This window comes from Trichoplax adhaerens, genomic scaffold, assembly GCF_000150275.1.
Source record: "Trichoplax adhaerens TRIADscaffold_12 genomic scaffold, whole genome shotgun sequence".
NCBI lineage: Eukaryota > Metazoa > Placozoa > Uniplacotomia > Trichoplacea > Trichoplacidae > Trichoplax > Trichoplax adhaerens.
The window spans coordinates 309848-324864 of NW_002060954.1; the positions used below are offsets into that span (position 1 = coordinate 309848).

General features: G+C 31.4%; 2 protein-coding genes across 2 annotated transcripts; one reads left to right on the forward strand and one right to left on the reverse strand.

The window, feature by feature from the left end:
* Nucleotides 1-1961: 1961 nt before the first annotated feature.
* TRIADDRAFT_30108 (uncharacterized protein) lies at nt 1962-5802 on the reverse strand (the record flags this gene model as incomplete). The annotated part of the gene is made up of 20 exons (XM_002115821.1): nt 1962-2121; nt 2213-2319; nt 2387-2467; nt 2693-2776; nt 2895-2927; nt 3077-3103; nt 3235-3319; nt 3409-3480; nt 3639-3681; nt 3775-3837; nt 3908-3960; nt 4101-4178; nt 4248-4285; nt 4358-4397; nt 4503-4583; nt 4750-4766; nt 4921-4977; nt 5174-5257; nt 5365-5451; nt 5692-5802. Coding segments are annotated over 20 exons (1401 nt in total), but the record flags the coding sequence as incomplete, so codon positions are not given.
* A 4883-nt stretch (nt 5803-10685) lies between these two features.
* Nucleotides 10686-14732, forward strand: TRIADDRAFT_59706 (uncharacterized protein; the record flags this gene model as incomplete). Its single annotated transcript, XM_002115686.1, has 15 exons — nt 10686-10707; nt 10777-10882; nt 11814-11889; nt 12053-12124; nt 12205-12254; nt 12392-12467; nt 12745-12788; nt 12899-12989; nt 13112-13250; nt 13401-13492; nt 13614-13683; nt 13918-13998; nt 14093-14211; nt 14549-14653; nt 14685-14732. The coding sequence occupies 15 exons, from the start codon at nt 10686-10688 to the stop codon at nt 14730-14732; spliced, it is 1191 nt and encodes a 396-aa protein (XP_002115722.1).
* Nucleotides 14733-15017: the final 285 nt, after the last annotated feature.

Sequence of the window (15017 nt, forward strand, 5' to 3'; positions counted from 1 at the left end):
CGTAAATATAAGCTTAAGATATCGCTTATAGTAAGCCAATGGAATACAGTAAATTAATTGGTTAATGCATACCTTAATATCGTGCATATTTATCTATTATTTCTTAAGGGCTAGAGACATAAATATCTACAGTTCGTTGTATATATATTACGACTGCTGATAATTCCATTACAAGTTAATAATCATGACAATGATAAACAGAAATTAATCTTAAATATTATAATGGGGTCTTTTTTATAATTTAAACTGTACCTCGACGTAATACTGTATAATAAACTTTTTATACATAGGCACTGAAAGATTTAAGATCTTTGCGATTGAAGAAGGGTCATAATTTTACAAATGATGCATTAAATGACTTATTCAATTACGTAATACTTACCCGTAACATTCACTGGTCGTGTCACATTACATTGCTAGACTTAACTGAGTGCAGCCAATTAGATAATAATGGATTACATTCTATAGCAGCAAAGTAAGTTATCAATCAAAATACTGTAATAATACAATCGTGATTCGCGCGTTACAACAATTTTAATTACTAGCTTTGAGGCGATACTTTATGATACTGTAGGTGTACATCATGACTGATTCGATAGAACTTTTCACTTTATTCTAAATGTCTCAGCTGTCCTCAACTAAAAGAATTGAATTTGTCATGGTGTTGGAATATTAGTGATACAGGTGTTGATTATCTCTTAAGGATGTGCAGGTATGCAATAATTGATTTCTATAGTGCTATACAATGAAATAGCGCGTTATTTTCAAAGTGGCTTAATTTATATGAGTTAAATCTATCTGAAGTTTTCGTATTTATTTTCTGTTCTACTACCTGAAACTAAATACCGCCCTTTTACTTCGCGACGATTTTCAGATTATTGGTTTCAGTAATACTAATTGGATTGCATCAAATTACCTGTAACAACTTAGTTGATGCTCCTTCTTTTTGGAAGTATCTTAAGTTTTTAAATTTAACATGCTGTAATTCCGTAAGTATAATAGTGCAGTGCGGCTGGCTATCTTAAAATCAGCTTTTCGATTCAGCTTTTCGATTCAGCTAACATGACTGATTTTTGATAGGTAAAAGATTCAGTTGTTAACGAGCTAGCCAGAAATATGAAAAATCTGTTAATCATTGACTATTATGGAGAGAGAATTGATCTTATGCAGCCTTAAGTGAAGTTAACTTAATGTAATCAACTTAAAGAAAAGTATGTGATACTCGCTTACTTTAGCATAAAGGAAATGATTTAGTCTACGTATGTTATTCCATTATTGAACTTAAAAATGTCTAAAGCATCAGATTATAATTCTGAAATCTTGCATTGTCGTATTTGAGAGCCTGTTTTGAGTCAGTGTAGTTACTAAATGTCAGTAGTTGTTACTGTTTAAAAATAATTTATGATGGGAATTAACGTAACAACTTTCTTGAGAGTGTTACGTATGCAGCGATTGAGAAACCATCAATTATATGTAAATACTACTGATGCAAATGTAATATTCGTACTTATTAAGGAGAATTTACGGTCCTATCAGCTCTAGTGGCCAAGAGCTAGGATTAGTTATTTGTTTACTTATGGCAATTTCTTATTATGCATTACTGGTATATTCATTTTAATTATTGTTTTATTAGCGAATTGAAAATTTCATTCAGTTTTTGAAAGAAGATCAATTTAATCGGATTAAATTAACTCTTACGCGTATTTATTGTTTGCCTGTACCTTGAACTTTACTCTTAAAAGAATTACTAGCTGTTAGTATAACTTAAGACAGATCTCGAAATTTAAGTATATTTCCTCCAATTTCATGTTATAGGTAGTAATTTTAGTATGACGTATGACGTACTAAAGATGCGAGTGCTGACAAGAGTAATAAAAATGTTTCGTATCCATGTCTATGTCAGGATTACGATGCGTTAGTCGCTGAAAGCCTATCTAATATCATGCACATATCTTAAAACTTTATGATGAACCAGTTTCATCTGTCTGCTTCACAATCCATTGTTTCATTACATCTATTTGATCTAAAATGGATTTCGTACTCGTACCACCAATGCTGGTATATTGTTCAACGCTGTTGCGATAATTCCAAACTTGAACTACATCTTTAGTAAACATTTTACTATGAAATGTTAAAAACATGTTAGACAGTCTAAAGCCTCAAGATGTATCATCATAAACAACTGATGCATCGAAACCTTAGGACAGCCTACCTGATTTCTTGCAGCGATTCTAAATCTATTTGATTCAATCCGCATCCTCTTCTCTCTGCAATCTGAACTGCTTGGCCTGCCATAGAGTGGGCTTCTCGAAAAGGAATCTAATTGAAATATAGTATTATTAAAGCCATTGAATTTAGCATCAAGGCAGAGTTGAAGTTCACTTACTCCCTTTTTAACCAGATAATAAGCTAAATCAGTTGCTAGCATCTCCACGCTAAGAGCAGCTTCCATTTTTTTCTCATTGATCTAGTTTTAATTTTTCGGCCATAAAAGGACTCTTTTAGTCAAGTAATTAAATATCAATTTTAATTCTATTCAGTGAGATTATTGTGGGACAAAGGATTCAACGGTTAAAGATAGTAATTTGATTTGTCCAGCTACAAAAAAATTTTAGAATTAAAATTTTAAATATCTACAGTAAATTTAAGACTGATACATTTACATTAATTACTATTTCACAAATTATCGTACAGTTAGAGTCGAAAAAATTCCATGTATAATTTTTAGGGCACCATTCAGAGTATCAAAAGTATCAAACATCGGGGCTTTGTCTTCCTGATAGCATTAATAAAACTATTAATAATTTTGACCGAACTATAATAGATGATTGAACTCAGTCAATCTGCTATATATCATACAATACGTTTCCATAACTATTCTTAGAATAATATACCTGCAAGTCTTTATTATAGGTGCTAGGTAATCCCTTCAGCGACGGAATGCAAGAGATAACAAAGTAATTTAATTAGAATTTTGAATATCGGTGGTAGAGTTACCATACTTTAAGAGATACGAATCTAAATTAATAATCTTCTTTTAACTTTTTTAGCACTTAGCTGGTAAGTGAGTTATTACCTTTAAAACCATCAAAAGGGCACAACACTATCATAAAAAGTTGAAACTAAATCAGAGTACTGCGATATCATTTTAATTTTACTCCAGTAAAAGTAAAACTATAGAATATTCTTGCTGGTATTTACATCAATAATCAAGATTTAGAAGCAATTAGTTACATTTCCGAATACTTTTCCGGTTTTTCCCCGTATTAGTTCTGCGCTATCCGAATTTTTTTTTTGAGGCATTAGGCTACTACCAGTACTAACATAGCAGTATTGTTAACGATATGAGAACAATGCAGATATAGCGAGATATCTCCAGTGAATAGAATTAATTTTCAAAAAGAGTACCTGTAAGCATCAGCAAATTTGAGGAAATCGAATTCTTTGGTGCTGTATAGAATTAAATCTTCTGAAATTTTACTATAATTGTTAAATAAGTCCATTAAATACAGAGTACGTATTACAGAGCAAAATACTGCCGAAAGCTAAGACAACAGAATTTATTATAAATGTAAAGATCATCACATGTTGTACACAGTGATAAATTTTACGTATTCATAAAAATCAAGTACTTGTACCTAATATGGGTCATGACAATAGTAGCCCAAAATAAGAATTCAGCTGAAATAATTTCATTGTACAGAAAGAAACCTCACTTAAAATTATCTCCTGCAGACTTAAAAGGAACTGATTGTTAAAGCAATTGCGTCTAACCTATAAAATCTCTATCGGATGTTGCATCCAAACTATTACCGGAGATGTCAGAGAAACCGAGTTCTACATTATATAAGGATTGTAACAATTTAGGATAGCAGATATCTCTGGTGAGCGTAAATAATTTATATACCTGAAGCTAAAAATTTTCGATCAATTCCAAAGGCATTACCAGCCAGTGCACCGCTGCAATTAATTATTAATAAGAATCAATCTTTATGAACTTGATATTACTTAATAATGAGCGTAATGATAGATTCAAATCTCTACATCTTCGATACAATAAAATATATCAAAATATAGAAATAGCTATGGCATTAATATACCTGCCAAGAGGAAGGATATCCACTCTTTTAACTAATTCTTTAAGCCTTTCAGAATCACGTCGCAAAGCCCATGAATGACTGTTAAGTCAAATAGATAACTTTTCAAAAAGAGCATTACTGTATATATAAAAATATAAAAATTTGAACCTCAATAGCCAGTGACTCCACTGTATAGGTTGAGCTCTCTAAAATGACGCGCGGAAGAGATTACTTTGTAGTGAAGGGTTTATCGTATTAAATCTCGAAAATTTTCTTACCTGTAAGTGTGTATATCCCGGCATGATAATTCCAATCTCTCTAAATAGTTACAAGTTCACACCACTTAAATTCTAAGATGGCGCTAAGGTAACGGTCATAGATAATATTATTATAATTAGGGTGATTTTTTAATAAATGATTTACCTATCTGCACGATTAATAAGAGCATGAATCACATCTAGAAGCAAACTTTTCAGTTCATCAAGTGCACTCTTTAGCCAAAGCCTTAGGATAAAAATAGGCAGATTTAACGTCGGTATATTTGGTTCTTCTAATTACTAAAAGATTATGATAGCAGCTGCTAATTTCTATATCAATCGCTAAATACTCTAATGTATCGAGTTCCAACGTTATCCGTAAAGAAGTGACTGACTATAAGTGAAAAATATACCTTACGTCAGTTGCAACCTAAAAAGCCAAGCACAGACAGTAATATCAATTTTAGCCTAATATCAATAACACTTTACCAAAACAAAACTATAAAACATATCCGCACAAACATAAGATATTAGTGAATTTAAGATCGACATAACGTCTCCGTTAATAAGTGAATACACAATACCTGATCATTACGACTGCGACCTGTATGTAATTTTCCGGCCGTTGCACCTACAAGTTCCTGTCACGAAAATGATTTTCTGATAAACAACGCTAAATGCAAAACTGCTCGTGAAACATGGCCTACATATATACAGTAGGTAATCGCTCTACACAGTACAACAGCTAGATTAATTAAAGGCTACTTTCATAGTGAGCTAGATGATAATCAAACACTATGCAGATTTGATACTTTTAAGTTGTTACGAAGACTTTACCTTAAGTCTCCGCTCATTAGCAGTATGAATATCTTCATCGTTTTTCTTAATTTCGAATCGACCGTTTTTCCATTCTTCTTGAATCTAATATTTTGTAAATTCGAACCACTAAATACTGGATCATCACTGATACACTGCATACGTCTATCGAATCACTTACTAATTTAAAGTAACCGTATTTTAAAATTTACCTGTTTTAAACCTTTCAAGAGTATATCGCATTCCTCCTCCGTTAGTAAATCTAATTTTGTCAGACCTTTAGCATAGGCAATACTGCCCTGTAAAGTTTATAAAATTATGGAATTACTGTAACTAAATTAAATTAGTAATCAATGGTTATTACTATACGCGTATTTTCATTTAATTCTACAGTATACGAGTAGTCATAGTCTGAAGTCTGAATTCGAATAGTGACCAATTTATTATATGCTAACTGCTAAGAAAATAAAGAGTAAGTACGATAAGAGTTAAAGTACAGTAATACTGTCTGTCAAGAGTTATATAAGACTTCACATTACCTTTATGTCAGCAAAACAAAGTCGTTTGTCTATTTCAATACAGGCATTGAAGCTTTCCATTACTGGATCTGTGCTTCCTGTGAATCTTCCTCCCCATAATTTTTCAGTTGTCTGTAGTATAGAGAAATATAAATGTCAAAATTTGCAATAATCATTGTGGTATCGACATACCGTACGCCAGACAGTCTTCGTGTTGTACCGTGTAACTGTTTACTGTTACCTACCTCCATGCTGTATTCAATTTATCGTATTCAAGTAATATAGGTCCAGTAAGCAAGTATTGAACAAGAAAGGCTAAATGCAGATCTCAAATACAGTACTACATCTAATTTGGTAAATCTGATTGATTTATACTGTACAGTACTGTACTGTGCTGTACAGTATGGTCGCTGTACAGTACATTGTACTGTACAGTACTGTAATCGTCATCCGTCTGCCCCATACTGTAGTACTGTACTGCTGTACTGTACAGTACGTACAGTGTACAGTACAGTACAGTAATACGATACTGTAACAATACTGTACAGTACAGTACATTACTTTGATCTTTTGTCGATCGGCTTAATTGAAGTACTGTACTGTACTGTACAAGTGTACAGTACAGGACAGTTCAGCAAAAGGGATCCTACTGAGTAATATTGTACTGGAAGTGATAATTTTTGATGTTCGAAAATAAACCGGACAAATTCTGGAGTTACAGACTACAACAATATACTGTATTGTATTATTTTTTTTTACCAGACTGAAATTAACTTCACTTTGTACTTTTCCGGTGATTAAGAGTGCTGTAATCCTTAATTCAGTGTACCGTATCGAACTGCAAAATCAGAGGAAGACAGTACAGTCATGGAGTACTAGATGTACATTAGTGTGATTATATATAATTATATATAGTATTATTTTCGATAGCAAAATCGGAAAATAAATTTGTATAGCATATACATTAAATTAAGCCTAAACTCGGTGAATTTCATACGTAGATGTATACGTACATATAAATTCTACAAAGAGATTTCAGCAAATTAAAAATTTTAATTTTTTGACGAAATTTTGTCATCGAAAACAATTAATCACTCTTGTAATTTAGTAGGCCATAATGTGCGGTACAGTTACACTATACAGTTATGAGATATTTAACATTTACAGTATAACATTTATCAATATCTGAAATTGACAGTCTGTCAAGGACTTTTTTGATTTAATCGTGTCCATTGTTTAAGACTGTGTTAACATTGTAACATTGTAGGCAATTTCCGATGCCGGTATATTAAAGACAAAGTTTATTAATAATTAACTATGAAATTAGCAATATGCAAATTCATGTGAAAGAATTAATTAGATTTATAGTAATGATAGATACTGATAATAAATTGCAGGCATTAACCGTAATTTAATATAATCGATTGCGTCCAACATTGAAACTTGATTACAGAATATTATATACGTACACGGCAGTATCCTACTATTTGTTACATTGATATTTTTGCAGTTAGTTCAAACCGATGGAAAAATCGAAGATTTCTCTGAATATTTTTGATACCATCGCACGTACACTGTACTCGTAACCCTATAAAGGTTCTGTCAATTGACAAGTCATTTCCCTCATAGTTTGTAAATCTAGATACTCTTAATGATTAATAACTATTTCGGATAGCTGCGGTAAATTATGCTATATTATTAAACTCGATAAGTTGGCACAAGGGACTTTGATACACTTCGCCTAGTAGGCTTACTAGAAATCACTTTTTATTTAGGATTTACTGCATTTAAATAGTATAGCCGTAATACCGCATTACTGTATACCTATCTTAGTAATTCATTACCTTATCTTATCGCAACACATTAGGGGTGCAGTACAACAGGTTATTGTATTCTTACATACAGTACATAATACATGGCTTTTTAAAAAACCAAGCTAAAAGAAGAGCCGCTAGATTGTATTGATAGCATGCTCAGTTTCAGGTAAATTACAGCATAAACAAAGTGATCGAAGGCGCCTTATTGATCGTCGACAGTTACCGAGTAAAAGTGATGATAATGTACAGTACCGTAGTTCTAATTGGAATTTCAAACGTGCCGCCTATAATTTGGCTACATTAATCCATACTACAGTACTACAGTAAGTAGGTACAGTACAGTATTGGGATGCACACAAGTACAGCACGTACAGCATGATTTCGTAAATTGCCGGTTTTATTTTAGGAGCATTAGGTTAGATAGCGTGACATTTACTGTTTAGATATGGTGATACGTATACGAACATTTACCGATCGTAAAAGTCTGCTTTAAACGCGACACGGTAGTTTCTTTAATACCGATACAAACTGATCATTAGCTAATTGTAAACGTCTATAATATGACTCGACGTCGCTAATTCGTTCCCAATAAATGTAGAAGCTGGCATTCTGCTGATACATGTTCAATCCTGCATTAACAGGCGAATGTATAGCATGTTCTTGCAATGAATAACTAACGCAAGCAAGTTGACGCCTAATTAGCTATTGTATTGCTTTTATTATAGATCTGATACGTATTTTTCTGTAACCATTACCTTCGAGACCGGAAGTATACTTCGAATACGATTTATAATTACACTACTTAAACAATAGCATACCAGGAAACTATCTTAATGGTCGCGATAACCCTAAGCATTGACGAATACATTCATTTACATGATCTTAACAATTGAAATAGAAAAAGATTTGGTTTTACTACTTTTATAGACCCAGTATGGATGTAACATAGTCTCCCAGTTTCAAAGAGTGAGCAGGTATTGCTATGAGTGAATAGTTATGTTACAGCGGAGACTATCAGATACATACATACATAAATAAAGAGATAACGTAAAAACATTGGAGATTTTGGATTCAGTGCAGGGTTGTAATATCGTAGAAGCTCGCTTGGAAGTGAACGGGTTCAACTAGCTATAGACATAAGAATTTTAAATATTTTAGTTTTGCTTCCTAGTGATACATTTTACATAAGGTAATCAATCGTATTTTTTAACATAGACAGAGTGTAGTACAAATATCACTGCACTACTTGTTCATTACTTAGTATAATAATATAACATATAATATCTATTATAATTCCTCACTTTCATAAGCTTGGACAAAAAATTAACTAAATATAATGGAATTTCTATCCTTTTCTGAGTCTCTGAAGCTTATGTTCAACATTTCTAAATCAAGCGAAAATTTTAGGCCACTAAATTTTATGCATGAAATTTTTCGAAATTGTCTCTGCGATTTGATGACATTTTTAATCAATCCCTATTACTGATTCCTAGTCCATAGAAGTTCTATAGTGAGAAGGTAAATAAGAGTTTGCTCATAATTCAAGATTCAAATCCAATTTCAATAAAATCAATTGTTTGTAACCCATTGCGTTGCTGACGGACTATCACTCATAACGTTATTTGTATTACAATCTCACAAGTACAGTTAGTGAGAGTTTTATAATTGTTGGCACCAAACAATTATCCATTGCATCCTGACATATCATAACCCACAGATAATTACATTACTTGCATGAACTTTCGAATATCCTTTAGCTATTTCCATCATAACCATGATACTTTACTCTATTTACTCATGCCATCCCTGTATTTTTTTGCAGGGGCTTTTATAATACGAATATAGTACAGTATAGTAAGTATACTATGGTGTAAATTTCTAATAGCTTACATACGATCGCTTCAATCAGATTTGATTACGGTGCTATTAGTAACGGAAAAAATTGTTACAGCAATCACAATCGCCGTGAATTTAACTCTAAGAAAGTAATAAAAATGTTTTAATAGCATATTGCCTACTGTAGTTATCACTTATCAGTATATTACAGCAGTCTCTCGTCATGTGACGCTGTTGCTATGTTAGGGTTAGGGTCGTTGTTATGGAAGCTCCTCGATTTACTCTTGTTATATTATACATCTACTGTATCTATATGTGTATGTATCATAACATATCTGATATATTCGTATGCATATGTATGCACTATATTGATTATAGTGTATTTTTGAGTAGTACGTAGAAGCTTATTTTCATTCGATAATATCATCATAGCTATGTTCATGAACAGCAGTATTATGATCGCTTTAAGCATAGCATAGGCTTCATCTAGCTCTTTCCACTATTAGCTCAGATCTTAATGATACTGCAAGTTAGTATATACTTGTATTTATTGTAAATTACAAAAGAACGAATCAAAATATTATTCTGCAGCAGCTTATAAGGTAAATATTAAAGTGTAGCCATGTCAGTTAACTTAAAGATAAATATATACAACACGAAGGTAATATTGTTAGACTTGTTTAAACCATGCAGTTAAAGTCGTTTAAAAATAACTAAAAAAGTACAGTACTTAACCTGAATCTAAACAATCTAGAATAGTACCAATACTGCATTCGATCGGTTTGAAATATCGATAAGTAATTCAATATCTAACGCTAAAAATAAAAGTTTGAGCGGAATGAATAGGTATAGGTCAATTTTCCTATCAAAATTGATATATGATAACTTTTTAAATGCCTCCTTAGATACAATAGATGATAACTCTAGTGAGATAGTAACTACCCTAGTGGAATTCTTTCAATGATCGCAAATACAATATCACGGCATTGCACCACTCTTAATAATTAAGTATATTAATTAAAAATTACGCGTATATCTCAGTGGGCCGCTAGAGTGCTGTAATTTATGATATCTATAGATAGATTAAGTAACATAGATTTATATAATATAATGTGTAAAAAATTGCAACTGTATAATCCACAAGAAGTTCAATTACTGACTGAATATTTGTGAACCAGATTGATGTCGAATTTCCTGTTAATAATAAGCCTGTTTCGAGGAGAATTATGTCTACCATACGAGACACAAGTAAAGATTTTAATCACACGGAATTCAATAGCGCTCATAAACCTGAGCATGTAGTAAGAGTAGATTCAATCACTGATAAAAGTAGATCTTCCTCAAATTCAATAGTACTAAATCATGGTCAAGCTAACGGAAAATGGTAAGTAAAAATGCTTTGGCCTATTATGCATCGAACTTACACCATTATAATTGCTCTTATTTCAATCAGTTTTACTCTACGAATTAGCACAATTACAAATATTATTTCAAAATAGGAATGAAGATGCAAACGATGACGTTGAAGGGAATGCAAGTCATATTGAAGTCGTGGTTCGGTTAGCATCGTTCGTTAATGTTCTGTACTTAAATTTTGCTATGAACATTAAATCAGACAGTACAACGCATATGTTTAGTTGGTTCTAAATATAATTTATAGATTCATAATTTAGCAACTAGGCTCTATCTCCTTTCTACTTTGCAAACTTTAACTTATACTCTAGTTAGCTATATAGCTAGTTATGCAGAGATAATACACATATATATATTTAGCTGATTACTATATGTCAGGTACTTAATTCTTGATTCATGTAGAACAGATAGATGTTTTTGTATATCGTTAATGGCAGCATACAACATACGAGGATATATTTATTTCCATGCAATCATGCACGCATAACAATACACAGATACTCTTACTTCATGATACAAAATATAATTCGAGCTACAATTTTATCTAAATATAATAAGCTAATATATGCGTATTTACTTCTATTTCATTATAAGATGACATACTCCCTTTTTATAATATAAGTACGACTCCTATTGCAATTTCATTCAGATAGAGGACCTGAAGTGTTCGCTATGAAATATAAATACGAAAATTTTTCTATAAATTTCAATAGTAAGCTTTACATTACTGCACTATCAAAAAATGTCTATCTAAGGTACTGGACTACCAGTATCATATTGGAAACACTGATACAGTAAGTTTTTGTTTACCTCTATTACATAGTTCACTTAATATTTGCCCGCTTAATGGCCTAATTATGCACGCATTTAGTATTTTTAGTGTAACGAGTCTTTACCTAGTAATCCCATAAATTAAATCATATCACAACAATTAAATTTGACTGTACGCACTATGAATAATAATGATACGATTTTTCAGATTCCTCATAATTCACATACAAAGCCAAAAGACCCGATCAGAAAGATGATAATAAATAGCAAACTTGTCATACAATTCTTTATTATTTCGGATTTTAGGGTCCGCCCTATGATGAAAAGCGAAATTGAAAACGGAGCCAAAGAAGTTACTCAAGCAACAAATGATACTATAGTTGTGCGTTATCAAGGACAATCTGTTACCAAATCCATAATAGAGTTGCATTAAATAACTACAGATCTATCTGACCGCTTCTTACTGTCGATATTATATCTTTAAAGTTGAACATGCATTCTACTAGCTAATATTATAAAGTTAATCTAGAATAATTCTGTTTTAGCTTGAAACGAACAAAGATAATAAACAATTTACGTTCAGTAAAGTCTTTCGTGCAGATGTTTTACAAGAAGAAGTATGAACCAAATAGCTGATTTATAGTGCACTGATGAATAACTTTTTAACCGCTGTAATAAATTTATTAACTTTATATAGTTCTTCCAGCAATGTGGAATTTGCCAGCTACTTAATAAAGCTTTAGACGGGTTGGTAATACTCATTATCTGATATCTTCACGTTTTAATACAATTTTAATGTTCGAAATATGAATTGTTAGCATTTTGTTAATGAGCGTATTGAATTTACAAGCTCCTTAATTCTTAACTGGATTACGTGTGCATAGATATTCATGTACCGCCTTCGCATTTGGTCAGACGGGCTCTGGTAAAACTTTTACCATGACTGGACCAGTTACCGGGGTATAGATGATAGTTACAAACATTAATGCAGTTACTATTTACTGTGATTCTGTAATCATATTATTTTTACAAGTATATATGTACTTTGATATACAGTATTATAGTTAGCAAAAGCTTACTCAAACATCTTACGTAGAATGATATTGCGATAGTGTTGGGCTATTTCATTTCTTTATTAATAACGGTGCTATTACTATCACAGTGAAATTTATTTTCTATTTTGTGACAATATCCTCATAAAATTCTTAACCTAAAATTTTATCTTTACTTATAATAGAATGACTTATTATTAGAAGTTGAATCACAAGGATTAATACAGCGGTGAGCGGATAATATGATATTGTATGATATCCGATGTTAACCTGATTAAATGTTACAGCACCCAACGAGTTGACATAAAGGCAATATATCCAACCCTATTTATCCTTCAGAGCATTTCAGTATATTTACGGGAAAATAGATAAGAACCCATCAATTCAGTATCAAGTCCGAGCATCATATGTAGAAATTTATAATGAGCAAGTTAGTTTCAATCAGGATTGATTTAAAGTTGACTATTTGTCACTATAATTTTAAAATTCGTATTTAATTTACTCATAACGATAATTCTCATCTAAATTTTTGTATCTATATTTATTTGGCAGGTGCAAGACTTACTTAATCCTTCGACAACTGTTGAATCCCTTCAAGTTCGTTGGTCTGCTGATAGTGGGTTTTACATAGAAAATGCGTTTGTTTTAGAATGTGAATCAGTTGATGATTTAATAGCAGTCCTTGAGGAAGGTAAAGTTTTCATTATCTAAGGTGTAATCTGTAGGGAGAATGTTTAGGAGACTCGTGTAATGATGCAGACACAAAATTTATAGTTAATACTAAATCTTCACTCGAATTTTTATTTATTTTATTTTATTTTATTTGTGACCTTGTAAACAGGTATAAGACATCGTCAAATCGGATCCAATGCAATTAATGATCGATCAAGTCGCAGTCATGCAATTCTAACAATTTATATTGATAGCGAAGTCGTAAGTGATCAGCAATATGATCGAATTAGTTTGAGATTTCTGGAACGATTAAATTCAGAAGAATAAAAGATGATTTTGTAATTAATTTCGACTTTTTTCATTAATGTCATTATTACCCAAGGTCAGTTCTGAAGATCTTGATGAGCCATGTTTAACGAAGCATGGAAAATTGTTTTTTGTAGACTTGGCAGGTAATTTGGCATTGTTAATAACGTATGCGAATACATATTTACTGAACATTTTCTAATCTTAGCTAATTTATTAGAATATTATATCTAGACATTTATTTTTTTTTTAGTTGTAATATGAGTGAACAGTATATTCGTGAAATTAAGCTGTAAATTGAAATATGAAGCTATCTTTAAAAGATAAATTTCTCAATTTGTAACGCAATCGTTTTAGAAATTACTCTTTATTGTATACAGGTAGTGAAAAGGTAGCAGAAAATCATAAAGGAGAAAATTTAGCAGAAGCGGGAAATATTAATAAAAGCCTATTAACTCTAGGTTATTACAGTATAATGTTTCAAATTTCTCATCTATACCGTTTGAAATATGAAATGATCTGCTATACATTGCTATAATGAAATTATCTGCTTAGGTAATTGTATATCGGCATTGAGTGACGTTAACAAGCGGCATGGTCATATTCCATATAGAGAAAGTAAATTAACCAAACTGTTATCGGACAGTCTTGGTGGCAATGGGATAACGCTAATGGTAAGGGTTATCATAAATCTTAGTATGCGAATATAATTTCACAGACTATATTCTACCAATTAAAAACTTTTTTGATATGGTTATGTTTCGGAATGATATACTGTACATCTACACACTGGGTATCTTGATTTACCTTTAATTGACATGCAATACTATTTACGTTTATTCCAGCTCTTAAATTGTTACATCATTTATTAGTATATGAACTTTTGATGGATCGGTATATTAAATAATATTATTGATCTTATAGTTAACGAATGTGATACATTAACAGAATTGATTACACCTATAATGAGTTCAATTGTTTCATTATGATTCTATCCTATGTTTCAAATAGATTGCGTGTATAGCACCTTCTTCACAATACGTTAGCGAAACTTTAAATTCTTTACGATATGCCAACCGAACAAAGAAAATTAAAAATTTTCCTAAAGTGCACATGGTATGTATAAAATTGCTATTCCTATAAATAGATAGGATTTGTATTAGAGATCTATTTAGCATATGAAGAAGATTATTAACCATTGAATAAGATAAATCATATTGCAAGCAGTCTAATAGAAGTTTACTACAATAATTTCATGAAATTCTAGAAGTATTGTGAAAATCAATAAAAATTTTCAATCATTCAGAAACACGATAAATCATTACCCACAGTTATTATACCTATATTATAAAACTATTAATTTTCGTTCATTCCGTTACGGAATCCATCATAACTATTTATGGTGTTCTTCTAAATAATAAGTTAATTTATCTAGCAATTGCTAAGGAAATAAAATTCTTTGTTTTCATAAAATAATTGT